Raw genomic sequence first — 24,572 nt, forward strand, 5'->3', positions numbered from 1 at the left:
AACAAAATGTAAATGAATGTAAAATTCTAATGAAGGAATTTTTTTCTTTGAACATGGATAAAGGGACACCTATAGAGATAATTTGGGACACCAGCAAGGCTTATATGAGGGGAATTTTATTAGATAGGAATAATAAATATAGAAATAGATTGCAGAAAAGGCGAAAAGAATTAGAAGAGGAAATTAAAAGGAAGGAGCAGTTATTGGTATGTAATCCAGGAGATAGTAAAATAAAAGAGTCAATAAATATATTAAGAGGTCAATTTAATATGTTAATGGCAGATCAGGTGGCAACTAACTTACAATATGCAAAACATAATTTGTTTAATAATGCTAATAAACCTGGAAGGTGGTTAGCATATTTATTAAGAAAGAAACAGAAATGACGTATAATTGATAAAATAGAATATAGAGGTAAGGAAGTATATCAGCAAAATTTGATTAAAAAAGCTTTTTTAGAATATTATACTAAGTTATATTCTAGAGATGTGATTAATGATAAAGATATAGATAGATATTTACAGGACCACGGTATCTTAGAAATTACAGTAGATCAAAGGGAAGAGTTGAATCAATTAATTTCTTCAGAGGAAATAGTGTTTGCAATTAAGCAGCTTAAAGCGAATAAAGCACCAGGTACAGACGGTTTGACAACTACTTATTATAAAAATTTATAAAATGAGATGATTGTACCACTTAAGGAGTTATTTAACAGAATACAAAGGGGAGGAGAAGCTCCTCCCTCATGGAGGACAGCTTTTATTTCATTAATACCTAAAGAAGATCGAGATGGTGTTAAACCAGAGAATTATAGGCCAATATCGCTTTTAAATACTGATTATAAAATATTTGCTAAGATATTAGCGAATAGATTGATGCCACTGATGAATCAATTAATTCATAATGATCAAACAGGATTTATTAAGGGGAGACAGATGAGATATAATATGAGACAAATTGTAAATTTACTTGAATATTTGGAAAGAAACAGCCAGGTCTCAGCAGCATTCTTCTTTTGGATGCGGAAAAGCTTTTGATAGATTGGATTGGCAGTTTTTGTTTAAAGTAATAGAAAAAATGCAATTTGGGGATTATTTTATTCAAGCAATTAAGGCTATATATCAAAAGCAAACAGCTCAAATAATAGTAAATGGTGGATTAACAGAATCTTTCAAGATTGAGAAAGGGACTAGACAAGGATGTCCCTTGTCACCATTATTATTCATTCTAACTTTGGAAATATTATTGAGTAATATACGTGGTTTAGATCGAATAAAAGGAATTAGAATTAAAAATCAAGATTATAAATTAAGAGCGTTTGCAGATGATCTGGTTGTTTCTTTATCTCAACCAATACATTCAGCTGTATATCTAAAGGAGACAATTGATCAGTATAGTAAGGTATCTGGGTTTAAAGTGAATCAACAGAAGACAAAAATGATAATTAAAAATATGCATACACATCAAAAAGAAAAACTAGAAAGAATAACTGGATATGAAGTAGTTAAAAAGGTTAAATACTTAGGAGTATATATTACAGCATTGAATGTAAAATTATATAAAAATAATTATGAGGTATTGTGGGGAAAAGTAATTAAAGAAATGGAGAATTGGAAGAAGTTACAATTATCATTGTTGGGTAGAGTGGCAGCTATAAAAATGAATGTTTTGCCTAGATTTTTATTTTTGTTTCAAATGATTCCAATATTGAAGAAAGATGCAAATTTACAAGAATGGCAAAAAGAGATTAATAATTTTGTATGGAAGGGTAAAAAACCGAGAATAAAGTTAAAAATAATGCAAGACATTAGGGAAAGAGGGGGTTTAAAAATGGCTAACTTGAAATTGTACTATGATGCAGTTGTTTTAGCTTTAATTTCTGATTGGATTAATTTAACAGAGGAAAGGATTTTGAATATAGAAGGTTATGGTTTGTTATATGGATGGCATGCATATGTAATATATGACAAGAAAATTGATAAGACATTTAAGAATAATATGGTCAGAAGTGCGTTGTTGAGGGTTTGGAAAAAATATCAATATAAGTTAGATGGGAAGATACCAATATGGACTATCCCCAGACATATGATAGAGAATATAAATATATTACAAAAAATGGAGGTTATCACTTACAAAGAGCTTTTGACTATGGAAAAGAATTACAGTTAAAATCTAGGAGAAATTGAGGATGAAGGAGAGATTATACATGGTTCCAGTATGGACAATTGCAATCTAGATGGAAAATAGATCAGAAAATTGGTATAAGGCAAAGTGATGATAATTTGGTAAAACAAATAAAAGATCAAGGTCAACAGCATATAAAGAGATTATATAATGTATTGGTTGAAATTGATTCAGAAATGGAGTTGGTTAAAGATTGTATGGTAAAATGGGCACAAAATTTTCAACAACCTATAATGTTAGAAACATGGGAAAAATTTTGGTGAGGAATGTTAAATTTACGCAAGCACAAAATTTAAAAGAAATTTTTATAAAATATTTTAAAGATGGCATTTAGATCCTAAAAAACTGTCATGTATGTATCCAAATGTGAAAGCAAAATGTTGGAGATGTGATTGTGAGGATGCCACCTATTATCATATATGGTGGACTTGCAAAAAAGTTAAAGCCTTTTGGATTAAAAATATGGTGGATTATGCAGAACATTTTGAAAAAGAAGATCAAGTTTGTTCCACAGTTCTTTTTATTAGGAGTAATTCCAGATTGCACTGTTGTAGAGACAAAACTGATATTGAATTTAATAACTGCGGCAAGACTATTGATTGCACAATATTGGAAGAAAGAAGACTTACCTACAATTGGAGAATGGATTAGTAAAGTATCAAATTTAGCAGAAATGGCAAAAATTTCTGCCTATTTGAAAGATTGTACACAAGAAAAATATATTTTGGAATGGAGAAAGTGGATTGATTATATTCAAAATAGGTATCAGATTAAAAAATACCAATTAGTTTTTGAGTGAAGTTAGGAATTGACATGTATTAGAGTTTAAGAAAGAAGGGAATTGATAGTGTGATGGTGTGATGGTGTGAAATGGAATATGCTTTATGTTATATTTTAGATTATGTTTGTTAGTTACAATACCCTGTATTCTGTTCTGGGAAGTCTCGGGGGGGGGGGAATGGGGGAGGGGGAAGGGGAAGATTATAAATTGATTGATTGCCATTGTACAGAAATAATGGTAGAACTAAACAAGTTGGAATGGTGTAAAGTCGGGGCTGCTCGGTAACCACTCCTGAAGGGAAAGGATAAGGAAAGAGGAGTAAAGAAGGAAGAAAGTAGATAGGTAGGTAGGTAGGTAGGTAGGTAGGTAGGTAGGAAAGAAGGGAGGGAGAAGAAAGGATAGGAGGAGAAGAAGGAGGAGAAGATAGAGGGTTAGAAAGGATGGTAGTGAGAAGTGGGAAAGAGGAGGGAAAGTAGGAAAGCAAGGAGAAGGTGGTGGGGGAAGTTTAAGAAGGATGAGAAGGGAAGAAAGGATTAAGGGACGGAGTGGAGGTCGAGCAGCCCGGATTGAGCATAATTTGAGTATAGGATCGATTGTTGTATAAGTGATTCTATTGTACACTGGTTAAATTGTGGGAATTATTATGGAAAATAAAAAGTTTTGCAAAAAAATAAAATAAAATAAAATAAAATAAATTTTTTTACTACCGGTTCTGTAGGTGTGGCTTGGTGAGTGTGGCATGGCTTGGTGGGCATGGCAGAGGAAGGATACTGTAAAATCTTCATTCCAACCCCACTCCAGGGGAAGGTTACTGCAAAATCCCCATTTCCTCCCGATCAGCTGGGACTCGGGAGGCAGAGAATAGATGGGGGCGGGGCCAGTCAGAATTTTTACTACCGGTTCTCTGAACTACTCAGAATTTCCGCTACTGGGTCTCCAGAACTGGTCAGAACCTGCTGAAACCCACCTCTGTGTATAAGCCCAAGTGCAAAAGCTAACAAATCTCTCCCCCACCCCCAACAATCAAATCAATATTCCCGGAACCCTCAGGCCTTCTGGCAAAACTTTCCAGCCCCACCCCACCTCAGCCCGCATAATGACGAGTTTAATAAAAAACTGGTGTCGTTGCTGCAAAATACTGCAAGGCTTCCAAATCTTAGTGAGAACCAGCAAGGCTGCTGAGTCTAGGTTTCCTTCACACGGCCGGTCTTTCTTTCTGCGCCGACTCAGGAAGCTCAAACTGCCCAAGGAGCTGCTGATTCAGTTCTATAGAGGAATTATTGAGTCTGTCATTTGCACCTCTATAACTGGTTTGGTTCTGCAACCCAACAAGAAAAACACAGACTTCAGAGGATAATTAGAACTGCAGAAAAAATAATTGCTACCAACCTGCCTTCCATTGAGGACCTGTATACTGCACGAATCAAGAAGAGGGCCGTGAAAATATTTACAGATCCCTCACATCCAGGACATAAACTGTTTCAACTCCTACCCTCAAAACGACACTACAGAGCACTGCACACCAGAACAATTAGACACAAGAACAGATTTTTTCCAAAGGCCATCACTCTGCTAAACAAATAATTCCCTCAACACTGTCAAACTATTTACTAAATCTGCACTACTATTAATCTTCTCATCATTCCCATCACCCATCTCTTTCCACTTATGACTGTATGACTGTAACTTTGTTGCTGGCAATCCTTATGATTTATATTGATATATTGACCATCATTTGTGTTGTAAATGTTGTACCTTGATGAACGTATCTTTTCTTTTATGTATACTGAGAAGATATGCACCAAGACAAATTCCTTGTGTGTCCAATCACACTTGGCCAATAAAAAATTCTATCTATCTTCTATCTATCTATCTTTAAAGGGGAGGATTCTTGCAATCAGCGGGAGGGGAGAGATCGGTGAGAGAAAAGCGAGGATTTTTGCTTCGTGGTCAAAAAGTGAGAAAGTTGAATCTGGCCCTACCACAGGTTGGGATAAAGGAGGGGGGGCGAGGTCGTCCCAAAACTGAAAGAACACAAGGGAGGTCCCCCTCCTTTCTCTCCCCCCCCTTGTTTTTTAACATCCTCCCCCCACCCCGTCCAGGCTGGAGGGAAGGAGCGAGAAAGCAGGGCAGTGGGGGTGGGGAGAGAGAAATCAAGGCAGCCCTGCGGCGAAGGAGAAAGTCTGTAGGGGGGGGGGATGGGAGGGGCTGAGCGCTGGAAAGTGAAAGTGGCGTCATCCGCATCCGTGAGTTCCCAGCTCCCTTTAGGGAGAAGGAAAGGAGACCCCCTAGAGAGCCAGGAAAGGGAAGGAGCCGGAGCGAAAGGAGGATTCGGGACAAAAATCTGCCCGGCTGGGATCCAACGTACAATTAAGGAGAAATTTCCAGTGAGTGAGAACAATTAGTCAGTGGAACAACTTGCCTCCAGAAGTTGTGAAGGCTCCGAGATTGGAGCTTTTGAAGAAGAGACTGGGCAGCCACTTGTGCAGAATGATATAGGCTTCCCATTTGAGCAGGGGGTTGGACTAGAAGACCTATATATATATATATATATATATATGTTTTCTGAGGTTTTCGCGGGTGTTTGTATGTAGGTCTTTGGTTATTCGGGTTTTCTCCTGCGTAAAATTGGAAGTGTCTTGGCTTTTTAGGATGCGTTTGGCAGCTGCAGAGTTGGAGTGGAATTTCATTTGGAAGCATGTGGGGAGCTTCCATTTTATGTGACCTTGCATTCCTACGAAACTGCCGAGATCAAAATTTAATCCCCACATGCTTCCAAATGAAATTCCACTCCAACTCTGCAGCTGCCAAACGCATCCTAAAAAGCCAAGACACTTCCAATTTTACGCGGAGAAAACCGAATAACCAAAGACCTACATACATACATACATACATACATACATACATACATACATACATATATATATATATATATATACATATACATATACATATATATATATATATATATACATATACATATACATATATATATATATATATATATATATATATATATATATATTTTCTGAGGTTTTCACGGGTGTTTGTATATAGGTCTTTGGTTGTTCGGGTTTTCTCCCGTGTAAAATTGGAAGTGTCTTGGCGACGTTTCGTGAAGTCTCATTCGTCATCTTCAGGCTCCAGCTTCGTGCTTCTGGGAGCAATGTGTGATCGCAGCTGTTTCTTCCTTTTAACTGCTAGTGGGGGTTTGAACTGATTGGGTGGGAGTTTGGCTGTGCTCTGATTGGATGGGTTTTTTTCCTGTGCTCTGATTGGCTGGGGGTGTGTCCTGTGTTGGTGGGGGCTTGGTTGTGCTCAGTCTAGTCTGTGCTGCAGGGGGATTTGAGCTGGTGACCTGCATAGCTGTTGTTTGGCTTTGTGGTCGTGCTACATCTTCATAGTGGGTGTCAGTCTGCTGCATGAATGGATTGGAGGGGTTTGAAATGGCTAATGTTGCAGCTGCGGTCTGGCTTCTGGTCCTTGGTCGTGCTTTATGATCAGTGTGGGTTTGGGTCTGCTTTCTGGGTGGATGTGCGGTGGTGACATCCTGTGTGGACCTTGTGAGTGTGGGTCTGGTGTCATTCCTCGTGTTAGGGACTCGTTTGTCAATAAGGGCGGGTTTCCAAATGGCTGGTAGGCGGGAGGTGTCACAGCATGAACAAACAAGAGAGAAAACGGCGCTGCTCTCTTGAAGTTTCCCGGGACCCTGGAGTGGGGAGGGAGGGATCCTAGGGAGAGCCCAGAACCGGTTAGGTTAGCGCTGAAACATCCCGGTTACCCCGGTTGTGTGAACGCAGACACCGGGATGCGCTAATTCTTCGTGCGAGGCTCTCCGATCGATTCGCCCCATAGGGCTTCGGGGAATCTTTAGGTACAAGGTGGCGGTCGATGATTGGAAGGGGATCGCCGCGTGTTTGCGCAGCGTCTGGTTCGGACCCCGCTCGCTTCTTCCAGGAGACCCACAAAGGAGTCGCGTTCTTTTCCTTTCCTGCTTCTCATCCCGCAGCACGGAGGACCCGAAAGCAGCCCTCAGGAGCAAGAGGGGCGCCGGGGGGGAAAGGGGTATTTGCACTGCAAATGCACATGCAACTGATGATATTTTCCCTCCGCCAATGACAGAGCCCGATCTCCACTCTCGCCCCGCCCCTTCGAACCTTATCCCGCCCCCTCCCAGCTCCGCTGAAGTTCACCGCCTGTAGAAAATCTGCGCGGGTTCTCCAGGGAAGAGCGGAAAGTGCGCGGTAATAAAAGTTTGGTTTGTCCGGCAATGAAAGGCGTCACAAAGGATGAGAAGAGGCAGCTGTTTAGAATGGATACTGAAAGTCATTAATTTGGCTGAGATGGCTAAAATCTCAGCTTTTTTAAAAGACAATACGCAGGAAAGATATTTAATTGAATGGAAAAAATGGATTGATTATCTACAAAACAGATATCAGATTAAGAAATATCAGATTGCCTTTGAATAATTAGGAAGTCATTTTATGTAATGGGGAGGGGGTTGGGAGATGAAAAGCTTTGGATGAGGTCAATTGGATTGGAAGGGAAAATTTTATTCTATGTTTGGTTTATGTATAACAATACCTTGTGATTGACCCGGGAAGCGGGGGGGGGGGGAAGGGAGGGGGGAAGGGGGTTTTCTGGGAGGGAGGGGGGAAAAAGGGGGGAAAATGTTTTTGTTTTTTTAAAACTTTTTCAATAAAAAAAAAAGAGGCAGCTGTTTATCTTCAGCCCTTCTGAGTACAGTAATTATGCCAACCAGATCTTTGGGGCAGAGGTGGCGGCTATGTCAGAGGGTTTGAGAAAGCTCCACTTCTGGGCCTTTGCCCCCTCCCCTCGCTTTCCCCACCGACAAGCCAGACTTAGTCCTTTGAAGAGATTTTTATTTTATTTATTTTATTAATTTATGGCCCCGAGGACACCTTGACCCAGGCTCTCTAAGTCCCAGCTGCTGTGTCCGCATAGTTTTTTTTAAATTTTATTTATTTGTCACAACATTATATATAAGCATAAGCATGAAATAACTATACGATATATAGAATAGAATAGAATAGAATAGAATAGAATAGAATAGAATAGAATAGAATAGAATAGAATAGAATTTTATTGGCCAAGTGTGATTGGACACACAAGGAATTTGTCTTGGTGCATATGCTCTCAGTGTACATAAAAGAAAAGATACGTTCATCAAGGTACAACATTTACAACACAATTGATGGTCAATATAAGCATATATATAAGCATAAGTATGTAATAACTATACGAAATTGGATACAATCAAAGAGAACATTAGGACAGGAACGGTAGGCACGCTGGTGCTCTTATGCACGCTCCTTACAGACCTCTTAGGAATGGGGTGAGGTCAATAGTAGATAGTTTTTGGTTAAAGCTTTGGGGATTTTGGGAAGACACCACAGAGTCAGGTAGTGCGTTTCAGGCATTAACAACTCTGTTACTGAAGTCATATTTTCTGCAATCAAGATTGGAGGTTAAGCTTAAATCTATTGTGTGCTCGTGTATTGTTGTGATTGAAGCTGAAGTAGTCTTCAACAGGAAGGACATTGTAGAAGATGATTTTATGAGATACTCAGGTCATGTCGAAGGTGGCAGAGTTCTAAATTTTCTAAACCCAGGATTTCAAGTCTGGTGGCATAAGGTATTTTGTTGTAATCAGAGGAGTGGAGAATTCTTCTTGTAAAATATTTCTGAAAACGCTCAATTGTATTAATCTCCGAAATGAGGTATGGTTCCAGACAGGCGAGCTGTATTCAAGAATTGGTCTAGCAAATGTTTTATATGCTCTGGTTAGTAATGTAGTGTTTCTGGAGAAGAAGCTACGCAAGATTAAGTTTACAACTCTTAAAGCCTTTTTTGCGATGTAGTTGCAGTGGGCTTTGGCACTTAGATCATTTTTAATAATAATAATAATAATAATAATAACAGAGTTGGAAGGGACCTTGGAGGTCTTCTAGTCCAACCCCCTGCCCAGGCAGGAAACCCTACACCATTTCATTTGATATGAAAACTCCAAGGTGTTTAACGGAGTGAGGGTCATCTACAAGGTAATGTCCATCGAGCTTGTATTTAGTGTTCAGATTCTTTTTTCCCAATGTGTAAGACAGAGCATTTGCTGGTGGGAAAGCACACTGCAGTACTCTAACCTGAAGGATCATGAGGGCATGGAGAGTGGAGGTGGGGCTCTCACCCCACGACTGAGGGGCCGGTGGTGTAGCAGCCAAATCTGGGCAAAAGGATCCCTGGCATTTTGCAAGAGTTCCTCCAACTGGTTCTCAAACTCCCCAAAGTGTATGGAGCGTAGAGGGGTTCAGGCTCCTGATAGAGAGAGGAGGGAACTTTTGAAGAGCAGAAGTCAAACAAGGCAGGCGAGAGAAAGAAATCTCAGTTTCCGGTAGGGAGGAGCAGCGGGGATCCCTGAAGTTTTCCTAAAAGGGACCAGACTAGGGCTGACCAGACATGAGAAGGAGGAGACAAGAGGGAAGCGGGCAAAAACTAGAAAGGGGGTAGCTGTGGGGTGGTTGGCTGGATGAGACGAGCACGATCCCAGTGAAGGAAAATACTGTTTGATTCCCAATGGCTGCAATGGTGAGAGATCCTTTCCTGTCGAAGACTACTTCAGCTTCAATCGCAACAATACCCGAGCACACAATAGATTTAAGCTTAATGTTAACTGCTTCAGCTTCAATTGCAACAATACACGAGCACACAATAGATTTAAGCTTAATGTGAACCATTCCAATCTTGATTGCAAAAAATATGACTTTAGTAACAGAGTTGTTAATGCCTGCAATACACTACCTGACTCTGTGGTCTCTTCCCCAAATCCCCAAAGCTTTAACCAAAAACTATCTACTATTGACCTCACTCCATTCCTAAGAGGTTTGTAACGGGCATGCATAAGAGCACAAACGTGCCTACAGTGCCTACCGTTCCTGTCCTAATGTTCCCTTTGATTGTATCCAACTCGTAGTTATTCCATGCTTATGCTTATATACTATTGTGACAAATAAATAAATAAATAAACTTTCCTACCCTCCAAGATCATCAGGTTGATTCTCCTGGGGATCTTGGTTGCCATCAATGTGGCACTTGGGATCCCCTTCCTGACACGTAAGTGAACTGCAAATACCTATCAATGGGATCCAGAAGTGAAAGAGAAACCCCCTTGCTTGGATGTACTTTGTCGCCCTGATCTCAAATCCGATACAGCGGATCTGGGGATGATGGATCCCTGCCAATTGTGCTGTGGGAACACCAGAAGCTTCTCATCAGGCAAGGAACCAGCTACACGACTGGGGCATTTGAGCCTGTCCTGTGAATGCAGCCCAACGGATGATTTGGGTTCAGTGTGTTCCTCCGGGTATCTGGGTAATTCTGGCGTCTTAGCTGCAGGATAAAGGGGCTGTTTGAAGACCCCTCTGGGGTGCTGATAGGTGCCGTGGCCCTTAGGAGCAAAGTTCCCCTCTTTGGAGAAGTAAAACCGCTGGAGGATTGTGAAAGCTATGGGGGATCCTCCTTTTAACATCTCCCAGAGACAGGTGGGGGTCCCTTCTAGGGGCTTTTGGGGAGTGAGGGGCATTAACCCAAAGAGGGAAGGGCTGCCTTCTTATAATGCCTATGAAATTCATTTACCAAGCCATCTGGGGAGCTAAGGCTGCAGTCCTGTATCTAGAATTCCTCCGGTATTTGGCATCTAGGTGCTGGAGCCCCTCCTCAGGCACCTTCCCTTTCCCCCTGGAGATCCAGCAGGATCCCCCCTTTTAATCTTCCAGAGGGCCCACACCACCTGCCTGTTCCCCCCAAGCGCTGGGTAGAGTGAGGTCAAAGTGGAAGGATATATGATCTTGTTTTTATTCCCTTCTGCTCTTCCTTGTTTGGTTTTATTGTTTCCCTTAGGCGTGTATATTGTTTTTTGTTCCGTGTAAACGGCCCAGAATTTCGTTTTAAGGGTGGGGGAGCTGCACAAAGGTTTTCAACAAAGGCAAAAATAAGAACATAAGAACAAAATTTCCAGTGAGACTACTGCATTAGACTAATTGGGGAAGGGGCTTAGATTCTTCTCTGCATTGAAATCTGACTCCTCCCACTGTCAGGGCCACTGGAGAACTAGTTGAAATCCTGGCCAGGGATCCTTTTGCCCAGATTTGGCTGCTACACCACCTGCCCCTCTGTCCTTGAGTGACAGCTCCACTCTCATGATCCTCCAGGTTAGATTACTACGGGGGGGGGGTCTCCCTTGGGCTCCCCAGGAAGACTGTGCAGAAAGAAGCAGCTGGGAGATAGAGAGCCTGGGTCAAGGTGTCCTCGGGGCCATCCCTTCAATGGACTCAGGCTGGCTGGTCGGAGGGGAAAGCGAAGGGAGGGGGCAGAGGCCCAGAAGTGGAGCTTTCTCAAACCCTGACATTGCGCGCGCACACACATGCTCTGCACCCCCAAGATCTGGTTAGCACTATACTGTTGCCGTCCTCAGAAGTGCTGAAGATAAAACAGCCGCGGTTCCTCTCCATTTATTGCGCCTTTTATTGCATGCAAAATAAAATTTTATTAGCGTGCAGCGCAGTTTGCGCTCTTTCCCTCGCGCGGACCAGCAAACTTTCTACGGGCAACGAACTCCAGCAGAGCTCGGAGGGGGCGGAATAAAGGCCAAAGGGACGGGGCGAGAGTGGAGAACGGGCGCTGTCATTAGCGGAGCGAAGACCTGATCAGGTGCGGGTGCAAATGCTCGTTTTGCCCAGTGCCCCTCTTGTTCCTGAGCGCGGGCTTCGGGTTAACGAATTAGCCAGGGGAGCATCGGGGTGGCTGCACACAACAGTCGGAAGCAGGGCGTCTCCCTGGGACCCCTCCCTCCCTCCAGGACCCCCGGAAGACTGCAAGGAAGCAGCGCTGCTGTCTCTCTTCTTCGCGGAAGCTGACGGAGCGGAGAATTTTGGCGGAGTCGGACAGTTTTGAGGATCCGGACGGGACCCGAACCAGGGCAGCGCATAAGCGACTTGTTCTGAGCGGATGGTTGCTGGTGGAGAGGGAGCCGTGGCTGGAGGGCGATGCCGCTGTACCGGGTGTTCCTCTGGCTCTTGAGCGCTGTGCTGGTGTCCTTCTTGCCGGGCGGCCTTTGCGGTGAGTTTCTGGAAGGATTTGCGGGGAGGGTGGGGGACGAAACAGAAAGGGAGGGGAGGGGGCGCATGACCTGGGCTGGGTCTTTCTATTCCCCATCATCCCCCATCAGTCCCATCAGTCCCAGAAGGAAAAATCTTCCTTCTCTAGGGCTTCAGCCAGTCTGGTTTGAAAACTTTGGGAACGTCTGCCTGGAATCCACACTGTATATCCGACATTATATACAGTTGAACGGGTCCAGAGGTATTTCACGAGAAGAGTCCTCCACTCCTCTGCTCACAATAGAATCCCTTAGGCAACAAGGCTCAAAACTTTGGGCCTGGACAGCCTGGAACTACGCCACCTTAGGTCTAACCTAAGCATAGGACACAAAATTGTTTGCTATGAAGTCCTACCTGTCAACTACTTCAGCTTCAACTGCAATAAAGGGCCTCTGTGGCTCAGACTGGTAAGACAGTCTGTTATTAACAGCAGCTGCTTGCAATTACTGCAGGTTCAAGCCCCACCAGGCCCAAGGTTGACTCAGCCTTCCATCCTTTATAAGATAGGTAAAATGAGGACCCAGATTGTTGGGGACAATAAGTTGACTTTGTGTATAGTATACAAATGGATGAAGACTATTGCTTGACATAGTGTAAGATGCCCTGTGTCTTCGGAGAAGGGCGGGATATAAATGCAAATAAAAATAATAATAATACACGGGAAACAATAGATACAAACTCAAGATAAACTGCTCCAAACTCGATTGCAGAAAATACGACTTCAGCCACAGAGTGGTCAACGCCTGGAATGCTCTACCTGACTCCGTTGTTACATCCTCAAAGTTCCATAATTTTAACCTTAGACTGTCTACTGTTGACCTCACCCCATTCCTAAGAGGTCTGTAAGAGGCTTTTCAGGAGGGAAAATCCATCAGGACTTTCCTGGCGGGACAAAAATGGTGGGGCTTTCCTTGGCATTCCTGGTTGCAGGTGAAGAAGCGCCTGGAGGGCGATTGGAAAATAAGAAGTTGTATCAGGAGAGCTGGGGGACAGAGTGAAGGGGCGAAGAAAAGGAGGGGCTCTTTGTTGAAGAGTTTGCAGCTGTGTTTCATTTTATAATTTTCCCAGCATGAAGGAGGAATGGGACGTTTAGACACGGACCCTTGGCTGTGCTCCCTTTGCCGCCAGCCACCCGCCTCAACCCATTTACACCCAACTTTCCTTCTGCTGGCCCTTTCACGGTCAATGGTCCCTTTTTTTTATATTTGAATTTATATCCCGCCCTTCTCCGAAGACTCAGGGCGGCTTACATTGTGTTAGGCAATAGTCTCATCCATTTGTATATTATATACAAAGTCAACTTTTATTGCCCCCAACAATTTGGGTCCTCATTTTACCTACCTTATAAAGGATGGAAGGCTGAGTCAACCTTGGGCCTGGTGAGACTCGAACCTGCAGTAATTGTAATTGCAGGCAGCTGTGTTAATAACAGACTGCATTAGCCTGTTGAGCCACAAGAGGCCCCTGGCCCTCCTCCCCTGCCCATTCACCCAGACTTCGGGCCTTTGGCTGAAAGGGGCAAATAGCCCCAAGCAGGGGTGAAATCCAGCAGGTTCTGACAGATTCTGGAGAACCGGTAGCGGAAATTTTGAGTAATTCAGAGAACCAACAAATTCCACCTCTGGCTGGCCACAGAGTAGCGTGGGAATGAAGATTTTGCAATATCCTTCCCCCAGAAGTGGGGAGGGAATGGGGATTTTGCAGTATCCTTCTCCTGCCATGCCCACCAAGCCACGCGCACAGAACCGCTAATAAAAAAAATTTTGAATTTCACCACTGGCCCCCAGCCAATCAGGTGGCAGGCAGAAGCAATGGTGCTGGGGGTGGGTGGGTGGGGGCAGGCAGACAGGCAAGACTGTGTTGGCTTGGCTCACAACTCAGTCAGATCTAACAAAATTGGGGTGGGGGGACACAAGCAAGGCAGCACAGCTTCCGCGGCAGGCAAACAGAGGTGGGACCTGGGAGGGGGGAGCGTCAGGAGAACAGAGGTGTTGTGGCATGCAATGGGGGGGGGGAGGCAGCCAAACTGCTTTTTAGGCGTCAGGCTGGAGTGGCAATGGTGCCCCCCCATCTTCCTCAACCCATTTTCTCCCACCTCTTTCCTCTCCTGGGCTGGCAAAGGGGCGGGGCTCCCTGCCATGGAATCCACCCTGATGAGAAAACTGTGCCACCTGGGGATGGACCAGAGCCCAGACGGGGGGGGGGGAAGGGCTGGGTTGCCTCTCTGGAGAGCAGCCAGGTCTCTAACCCTTAACAAGGAAGCTCCAGGTCAGCCCTCCCCTGTGCCAGACTCACTCCCTGTGTGGTTGGCGAGGGAGATTCTGATCTGAGTCAGGCACACAAGTAACTGGCTGGGAAACTTGGGGGCCCATAAAAGCTATGGTGCGGTGGTCTCTCATGAAGCATATGAGTTAAATGCACAATTTTCCTTTGGGATGAGAGCCCAGAACAGAATCTAAGCCTCTCCTTTTATTAGGATTCTTACAGGAAAAACATTTGCATCAAAGACAATGACATCAGAAGGCACACACATCAAAGAGAGTCTATCAGAAAGCGTACACATCAAACAAAATCTTGTATATCGATCATGTAGCAAAACATAGCAATACATCCTGTGACATCCTAACCTTGCAAACTAATTGATCTTCACCTAAAGGGATTTCTTAGATCTTATCAGGGAAAAGGAAGAAGGATGTAAAACTGTAAATGCATTTTCACACTATAGAGGTAAATATCCTGCTCCTCTGATGTGACTTTAACATCAAACAAATTTTTACCTATGTGATTCAACTAACTGGGGGCTTCCCACGCCAATCTAGCACATAGGCAATCTCTCAAAGGGGTCCATATGGCTATATTGCAACACTATGGGGGTACCTTAACCAGAGGAGGGTCTGCCCAGATGTTTGTAAGGTCAGACAAGGGATGCTGGGGCTTCTTCCTTAGCTTTAAAGGCAGATACCTTCCCAAACAGAGCATATGGAGGGCAGCTGGGTGACAATAAAATGTTTGAGGGTATGGAGCTGCAGCGTAGACCCCCCTCACTCTCCCTTCTCCCTCCTCCCTCTCCAGGCTTCTTCTTACACTCCCTGTCCTACTTCTACCTGCAACTGTCAGAGCCCAGCCAGGGGCTGCCTCAGTTCTTCATTAGGAGCTACTTGGACGACCAGCCCATCACCCGCTTTGACAGCCTCACCAGGAAGACGGAGCCTCTGGTGCCCTGGATGGAGGAGGAGGAGGCGGAGAAGGAGGCCTTTCTGGGCCCTGAATGGATCTTCAGAGCTGGCCTGGAGAAGTTATCAAAACTGAACCACCAGGCTGAAGGTGAGCAGAGGCAGCATCATCCATGGCCTCCAGTGGTTGCAGGGGATGTAATTGTGAGGTTTTCTTTCCTGAAAAGGAAAGACACACACACCCCCAACACACACACACACACACACACACAATTAGTTTCCTCACCTAGAAATTCTACATGGCCTGACGCCAGCCAGAGTTAACTGAAGTAAAAGATGTTTCTCCTTGTGTGATAAAAAGTGGGGAAGGAGAAATCACGTATCTCTCCATAAGTGGGAAGAATCCTGGACCCTTTTCATTTACACCAACATCCTCTGGGTCTCTTTCAGGGCTTCACACCTGGCAGGCGGTTTTGGGCTGTGAGCTCAGGGAAGACGGGAGCAAAGGAGGGTTTTTGCACTATGGCTACAATGGGATGGACTTCATCAGCTTCGACAAGGAGACCCTCAGATGGGTGACAGCTCAGCCCCAGGCCCAGAAGGTGAAGGAGAAGTGGGAGGATGATCCAGGATGGTCTGAGAGAAACAAATCCTTCCTGGAGAAGACCTGCATTGAGGGGCTGCAGAGACATCTGTCTTACAAGAACAAGACTCTGCAGAGGACAGGTGAGTGGCAAAGGGAGGGGCTCCATTGAGCAGGTTTCTGTAGGCTCCCCCCTCCCCATATTGTTTCTATCCTAAACAGCCAAGCCACCTTTTAAAATATTTGCAGAAAAGTATTCCATATAATATTACAGAAGGAAATAACCTTCAGTAAGTCCTTTTTTTAAAAAAGAAAGAAACTGAGGAAGAAATTCGTGCTCTAAGATCTCCATGTATTTCCCTGGGAAAGTCTTGCAGAGCAGAAGAAAAGGAGGTCCTGTGTTTGGGTCGGGAGGAAAAGATCGGTCTGTTCCAGGTTTCCATCTCAACAACTGTAACAAATTCAATTTGGGGGCTTAAATTTGAACCAGTCCACTAAATTGAGGATTATGTAGGCCTATGTGAGAACATTACCCCAAATTTTCTGTATCCCTTTCAAAAATAAAGCTAAAGAGCTTCAATCCCCTATTTTTGAGGCTCCCACAGGTTCAGGTGAGGAGAGGGAACAGACAGAGAGGAAGAACAAATGAGGTCTTGCTATTTTAATCGCTTTGCCAGAAGTTCTCAAAATCCCTGGTTTTGCTGTTTCTGCAGAGCCCCCGGTTGGGCAGGTGACCAGCAAGGTAGTGGATGACAGCCTAGAGGTCCTCATCTGCCAGGCCTTTGGCTTCTACCCCAAGGAGATCCAGGCCACTTGGACCAGGGACAGAGAGGTCTGCAAGTATGGGACCCTCCCTAGGAACTTGGCCCCCAACTCAGACGGGACCTATTATGTCTGGCTCAGCATTGAGATCGACCCTAAGGAGAGGGACCGTTTTCAGTGTCACCTGGAGCACGAGGGCTTGCAGGAGCCCCTGGTCTTGGCTTTCCAGGAGGAAACCGGTGAGAGGTTGTGACATATAGAAGTAGATTTTGCACAAATGTCTGAAATGGTGTTGGGAGGAACCATCTCACGTCTTCAGGTGGAGAGCAAGAAATATAATCCTACATTTAATGGTATGAGACAAGTGATTTCTGTCCGGGGACTTGAAAGTGGTAAAGGTTCCCCTCGCACATACGTGCTAGTCGTTCCTGACTCTAGGGGGCAGTGCTCATCTCCGTTTCAAAGCCGAAGAGCCAGTGCTGTCCGAAGACGTCTCCGTGGTCATGTGGCCGGCACGACTCAACACCAAAGGCGCACGAAACACTGTTACCTTCCCACCAAAGGTGGTCCCTATTTTTTCTACTTGCATTTTTACGTGCTTTCGAAACTGCTAGGTTGGCAGAAGCTGGGACAAGTAACGGGAGCTCACCCCGTTACACGGCAGCACTAGGGATTCGAACCGCCGAGCTGCCGACCTTTCGATCGACAGCTCAGCTGCCTTAGCCCCTGAGCCACCGCGTCAGTGGTGGTAAGTGGTAACCTGACAGCAAAAGTATGAAGAAATGACTCATGATAATATATGATATGATATGATAGATCCGTGATGGCGAACCCATGGCACGCATGCCAGAGGCAGCACGCATCAACCTCTCTGATGGCACGCGAGCCGTCGCCCCAGTTCACCTCTGCCATGCATGCGCACGCATCTCTCAGCCAGCCAGCTGAGTGGGGTGGATGGGGCGCATGCGAGGGCCCGCATATGCATGCGTGGGGGGCAGGGAGTATGGAGGGGCGCACACGCATGTGAGGGGGCAGGCCACATGCACAGGGGCCATGTGCGCATTGCATTTGGGGAGTTTGGACATGCTTTGGGCACTCAGTCCGGATAAGTTTAGCCACTGCTGTGATAGATGATTGGTTCTTCCTTCTGCCCTTCAAGGCTGTTAGCTCTGCCCTCTTTAGTCTTAGAGGGGAGTGGGGGCACTTCCTGGAGGCCAGTGAAGGTTGCTTAGCATCTCCACTTCAGGGAACTCAGCATCCCTCTAATCAGAACCATCTGTCTCCTTCTTTAATTACAGGGTGGTGGACTCCTTGGGCAATTGTGGCTGCCTCAATCTTCGGAGGTGTGATTCTCTTCCTGATGAGTAAATGAAACAAACACACCCTCCGACACCAACCAGAGGGTTTTTCTGTGTTCACTGAGCTGGTGGTAGATGGGAGAGAGCCTCCCTAAGAGTTGCAGCCAAGACCCCCCCACAAGACCCTTCCCCACAAACAGCGTTTAGAACATGGGTCAGAAAGGAAGAAGAAGCAATGCAGCCATTTTCCCACTTCCTGCAAATCTCAATGCATTCCCCACATTTCTCTTGGCTGGGAGATAAACTCTTTGGCCTCAATGGACTCACTTCAGAGGAGGAAATATCAGCAGCTCAGGAATCCAGAAAAAGTCCCTTCAATGATCTGGGAAGTGCTAGAAAACCCGTAATACTGTCCCTCAAGAAGATCTATTTGCCAGGTCACCTGGCAAAAGGAAGCTCTGATGGAAGGGGAGGTCCATGGAGGGAGGGGACCAGGGCCTCTGCCCCTGCTTGCAATCACACCTGGGGCCAGGCAAGAGCAGGGAGGGAGGTCCACTGGGGGAAGTTCCTGCTTCTTCTTCTTCTGCTCCTACTCAGAGTAAGAGTCACGAGAGCGAGGAAGGATGCAGGACGTGTCCCCTCAATTGAGTTTCACCAAGTTCATCTCTGCACTTCCCGTTAATTTTCTCAGCAAGACTTTGGAAGCATTTTGCCATTGCCTTCTTCCAGGATGGGCCTTTTGACTGGCTTGTGAATCTCTGACCCAGCCAGACCCATCTTAGCCTTTCAAGTTCAGCCACAGTTGCTGGTTCTTAGATCTGGCAAGATTAAGATTGGGTCACAAAATGTTGTGACAGTCGAATTAAGCCCAAAGTATATGGGAAAATACCATCTGTCATGTACCAGCAACAATACTGCCAGAGGTTTAGCATTATCCTTGTAAAGTCATTGATGGTGGTTCAGTGCAGGTTCCTAGGGAGATGCTGCCCCAGAAATGGGAAAAGGGCCTCTTGTGGCTCAGACTGTTAAGACAGTCTGTTATTAACACAGCTGCTTGCAATTACTGCAGGTTCTAGTCCCACCAGGCCCAAGGTCGACTCAGCCTTCCTCCTTTATAAGGTAGGTAAAATGAAGACCCAGATTGTTGGGGGCAATAAGCTGACTTTGCATATAAATATACAAATAGGATTAAGACTATTGCTAACATAGTGTAAGCCGCCCTGAGTTTTCGGAGAAGGGTGGGATATAAATGTAAATAAAAAATAAAAAAATAAACTAGCTGCCTTCTCTCTTTGCCATCTGTCAGGCTGGTGGCGGAGAAGACGCAGAAATAATCGCTGTCAGGAATTGGCAACCTGCCATGATCAGGCTCCTTCACAAAGAGTTCCTTCTTTCCCCGGGTACGGTACAGAAGTTGAGATTCAAAGACCATTGTTCCCGCAAACTAAATTAACATCAGAGGTGAGTGTTATTGCTGCTATTTAAGAGACAAAACTCTGGGCTTCGAATAGAGCAGAGAAGCACGAGTATCAGGGTTCTTGAAGTGAGGAATTAAACTTTTTCAAGGTAATGATGTGGGAATCATGGGCTTCCTGGGACTCCTCTGTTCGGCTGAGCAGAAGATCCAGCTCAGCTCAATCACTCTGGCCCATCAACTCTGAGGCGGGAGAGAGACTGGGAAGGAGCCAGGAACAGGAATTGGGGCATCCTGGAGAAATGGGAGATTTCTATCTAGGAAAGACTGGATGGGAAGGGGAGAAGGAAAAGGGCAGCTGGGCTATCCAGAGAAAAAACAAAGGCTCCTTGGCCAGGTTGAGCTGGAGGCATAAGGAACCCTGGAGGGGAGAAGTGAGGAGGCCCCACCAGCAGCTCTTTGTGGCATAGAAGGGTTGCAATCCTTCCTTCCTCTTTGACTGCCTTTCTCTTCATTCATGCCTGTGGAGATTGCAGTGGAAGGAAGAGAGAGCTGAGGGAGGAGAGAAGAAGCACGCACCCCTTGCAAATGGGGGTGTTGAAGCACGAGGCATCCAATGGACCGCAGAGAACATGGAGTGATCCAGGAATCACTGGGTCGTCATTGCGCAGGCAAGAAGGAAAATGGCATCGAAAGTGGAGTATGTGGAATGGGAGAAACCCCTCCTAGCCTAGACCAAAGCAAAACCAACCCTAACTCTAAACCAACTAAAGCCCCCGCAAAACCAAAAGACAATGGTGAAATTCATTTTTTTTTACTACCGGTTGGCCCTGTGGGTGTGGCATGGTGGATGTGGCTTGGTAGGCATGGCAGGGGAAGGTTACTGCAAAATCCCCATTCCCTCCCCACTCCAGGGGGAAGGATATTGCAAAATCCCCATTCCTTCCCCACTCCTGGGGGAAGGATACTGCAAAATCTCCACTCCCACCCCATTCTGGGGGGAAGAATATTGCAAAATCCCCATTCCCTCCCCACTCCGGGGGGGAAGGATATTGCAAAATCCCCATTCCCTCCCCACTCCAGGGGGAAGGATATTGCAAAATCCCCATTCCCTCCCCACTCCTGGGGGAAGGATATTGCAAAGTCCCCATTCCCTCCCCACTCCTGGGGGAAGGATATTGCAAAGTCCCCATTCCCTCCCCACTCCTGGGGGAAGGATATTGCAAAATCTCCACTCCCACCCCACTCCTGAGGCCAGCCAGAAGTTCTCCGAACTGCTCAAAATTTCTGCTACCAGTTCTCCAGAACCTATCAGGACCTGCTGGATTTCACCCCTGCAAAAGACCCAGCAGCCCCAGAAGGAAAAAACAGAGTCATCTACAACATACAGTGTAAGGACTGCAACAACCACTATGTTGGATAAATAGGCAGAAACCAGCAACACACATCCATGAACACCAACTAGCAGTCAGAAGACAGGATGATAACTCCTTAATTTCACAAAATATGAATAGACTCAGCCATTGTTTTAACTGGGAAACTAAGAGCACTATTAGATCAAGCCAAAGCCAAAAACTGCCTGAGAATTCCTGGCAGCCTGGCACTCAGCAAAGTGTTGATCAACCCGGGGATAAACAACATCTACAATCCAAAAACCCAAAAGGAAACAAAAATTCCAAAACACCAACAATCAACACCTACCGGTATATGAGCAGAAATTAACATCAAGATCAACACAAATGACAATTTGATTAGGAAACTGTATGGATATTTATTAGAGGTGAAATTGGAGGAAGAACAAGTAAAAGAGACAATGATTGCTTGGGGGAAGAATTTTGGTTATGGGATAGACTTAGAGGCTTGGCAGAAATTATAGAATAGAATAGAATAGAATAGAATAGAATTTTTATTGGCCAAGTGTGATTGGACACACAAGGAATTTGTCTTGGTGCATATGCTCTCAGTGTACATAAAAGAAAGATACGTTCATCAAGATACAACATTTACAACACTATTGATGATCAATATATCAATATAAATCATAAGGATTGCCAGCAACAAGTTATAGTCATACAGTCATAAGTGGAAAGAGATTGGTGATGGGAACTATGAAACGATTAATAGTAGTGCAGATTCAGTAAATAGTCTGACAGTGTTGAGGGAATTATTTGTTTAGCAGAGTGATGGCCTTCGGGAAAAAACTGTTCTTGTGTCTAGTTGTTCTGGTGTGCAGTGCTCTATAGCGTCGTTTTGAGGGTAGGAGTTGAAACAGTTTATGTCCAGGATGCGAGGGATCTGCAAATATTTTCACGGCCCTCTTCTTGATTCGTGCAGTATACAGGTCCTCAATGGAAGGCAAATTGGTAGCAATTATTTTTTCTGCAGTTCTAATTATCCTCTGAAGTCTGTGTTTTTCTTGTTGGGTTGCAGAACCGAACCAGACAGTTATAGAGGTGCAAATGACAGACTCAATAATTCCTCTGTAGAATTGGATCAGCAGCTCCTTGGGCAGTTTGAGCTTACTGAGTTGGCGCAGAAAGAACATTCTTTGTTGTCCTTTTTTAATGATGTTTTTGATGTTAGCTGTCCATTTGAGATCTTGCGATATGATAGAACCCAGAAATTTGAAGGTTTCTACTGTTGATACTGTGTTGTCAAGTATTGTGAGAGGTGGAAGTATGGAAGGGTTTTTCCTAAAGTCTACCACCATTTCTACGGTTTTGAGTGTGTTCAGTTCCAGATTGTTTTGGTTGCACCATATGGTCTTATAATTATAAAATGACAATGTTTACAGCATATAAAGAGAATTTGTATAAGATGTTTTACAGGCGGCATTTACCCCTGACAAGAATTGCTAGAATATTCAAGGACAAATCTGAAAAATGCTGGAAATGCCATCAGATACCTGGATCATATTACTATATGTGATGGACATGTGTTGAAGCGAAAAGATACTAGACTAAAATACACACGTGGTTAGAGAAAATGATCAAAAAACATATTGACTTTAAGCCAGAAGTCTTTCTGTCTTTCTGTGCAACAAAAGCTACAATTTTCAGAGGACAACATGCTCTTGAACTTTATAGGTAGTATTTGGAATTAAACAACTGGACCAAGTGAATGGATTATCCGGAGCTTTACCTCAGCCAAAAATCTGATCCTTCAGCTTTGGAAAAATAAACGGCTTCTTTTCCTCCATGGATTGAGGGGCTGATTGAATTTGCTACCTATGATCCTATACAGGTAGACTTGTGTATATAACTATAATTAATATATGAGACTCACTTTTACAAGATGTACTGTTAAAATGACAATTGTATGAATGCACTGGAAATGTACTGTGTATGAACTTGAATAATAATTCCACCAGATAACTATGTACAGAATTTTAAATATTCACTGCTAAATGACATACGCTTCTTTTCATTTTTGTGTTTTGCCTATTTTTTAATTTTGAAATAAAAGCACATTCTGGTTTTTTCTTTCTTTCTTTCTTTTGACTCCATATGTACTCATTTCCCTCATGCTGGATTCTGGCTTATCCTTCAGGCGTGAGACTTGAAAAAAGAAGATCGGGAAAACAGGGTTTGGCCTTGAAAACCCCCTTGAAGCTTAGACTGCTGATTGTGCCTGGGGCAGCCCCTGGAGACTGTCTAGACCAGGGGTCTCCAACCTTGGTCCCTTTAAGACTTGTGGACTTCAACTCCCAGAGTCCCTCAGCCAGCAAAGCTTCAGCAAAGCTGGCTGAGAAACTCTGGGACTTGAAGTCCACAAGTCTTAAAGGGACCAAGGTTGGAGACCCCTGGTCTAGATGATCGCCAGCCAAGTTTAGCATGCAGCCAGTCGGGTTAGGCTTGTGGTGTGAATGCCCTCCTGGCTAAATGAGGCTCCTTCGAGAGACCCCCACCCAGGGGTGAAATGCTTCCGGTTCTGACTGGATTGTCCGATTTGGTAGCAATGGTGGCAGGTGGTTCAGAGAACCGGTAGCAAAAATCCCTGCGCCTCCCATGCCCAGCTGATCGTCAGAGCCATATATATATATATATATATTTGTTTTCTGAGGTTTTCGCGGGTGTTTGTATGTAGGTCTTTGGTTATTCAGGTTTTCTCCCGCGTAAAATTGGAAGTGTCGACATTTCGACAAAGTCTCATTCGTCATCTTCAGGCTTCAGCTTCGTGCTCCTATAAATATATTTTATTTTATTTTTATTTGCATTTATATCCCGCTCTTCTCCGAAGACTCAGGGCGGCTTCCACTATGTCAAGCAATAGTCTTCATCCATTTGTATATTATATACAAAGTCAATTTATTGCCCCCAACAATCTGGGTCCTCATATATATATGTAGCTCTTTGGTTATTCGGGTTTTCTCCCGCGTAAAATTGGAAGTGTCTTGGCAACGTTTCGATGAAGTCTCATTTGTCATCTTCAGGCTTCAGCTTCGTACTTCTGGGAATTGCTCCCAGAAGCACGAAGCTGAAGCCTGAAGCTGACGAATGAGACTTCGTCGAAACGTTGCCAAGACACTTCCAATTTTACGCGGGAGAAAACCCAATTAACCAAAGACCTACATACAAATACCCGCGAAAATCTCAGAAAACATATATATATATATATATATATATATATATATATATATATATATATATATATATATATTTATATATGTTTTCTGAGGTTTTCATGTGTGTTTGTATGTAGGTCTTTGGTTATTCGTGTTTTCTCCCGCGTAAAATTGGAAGTGTCTTGGCGATGTTTCGACGAAGTCTCATTCGTCATCTTCAGGCTTCAGCTTCGTGCTTCTGGGAGCAATGTGTGAGTTGCTCCCAGAAGTTGCTCCCAGAACTCACAATGTGTGAGTTGCTCCCAATGTGCAATGGCGGGAGGTGTTGAACACTTTAACAACAGAATAATCAGAGAAGCCATTGAGATAGAGAAATGCCCACACAGCATGAACAAACGAGATGACACCTCCCGCCTACCAGCCATTTGGAAACCCACCCTTATTGACAAACGAGTCCCTAACACGAGGAATGACACCAGACCCACACTCACAAGGTCCACACAGGATGTCACCACCGCACATCCACCCAGAAAGCAGACCCAAACCCACACTGATCATGAAGCACGACCAAGGACCAGAAGCCAGACCGCAGCTGCAACATTAGCCATTTCAAACCCCTCCAATCCATTCATGCAGCAGACTG

The 24,572-nt window shown here is 44.6% G+C and overlaps 1 protein-coding gene across 1 annotated transcript in view; it reads left to right on the plus strand.

Moving 5' to 3' along the window:
• LOC131190868 (uncharacterized) overlaps positions 1-24,572 on the plus strand; it is a 79,166-nt gene that overhangs the window by 6,357 nt on the left and 48,237 nt on the right. The window contains exons 2-7 of the mRNA XM_058168345.1: positions 11,838-12,097; positions 15,208-15,459; positions 15,759-16,034; positions 16,605-16,892; positions 17,952-18,017; positions 19,258-19,412. Of these exons, the coding sequence (XP_058024328.1) occupies positions 12,025-12,097; positions 15,208-15,459; positions 15,759-16,034; positions 16,605-16,892; positions 17,952-18,017; positions 19,258-19,412 (1,110 nt within the window). The 5' untranslated portion in view covers positions 11,838-12,024. The remainder of the gene's footprint in view (positions 1-11,837; positions 12,098-15,207; positions 15,460-15,758; positions 16,035-16,604; positions 16,893-17,951; positions 18,018-19,257; positions 19,413-24,572) is intronic.

Source organism: Ahaetulla prasina, chromosome 2, assembly GCF_028640845.1.
Source record: "Ahaetulla prasina isolate Xishuangbanna chromosome 2, ASM2864084v1, whole genome shotgun sequence".
NCBI lineage: Eukaryota > Metazoa > Chordata > Lepidosauria > Squamata > Colubridae > Ahaetulla > Ahaetulla prasina.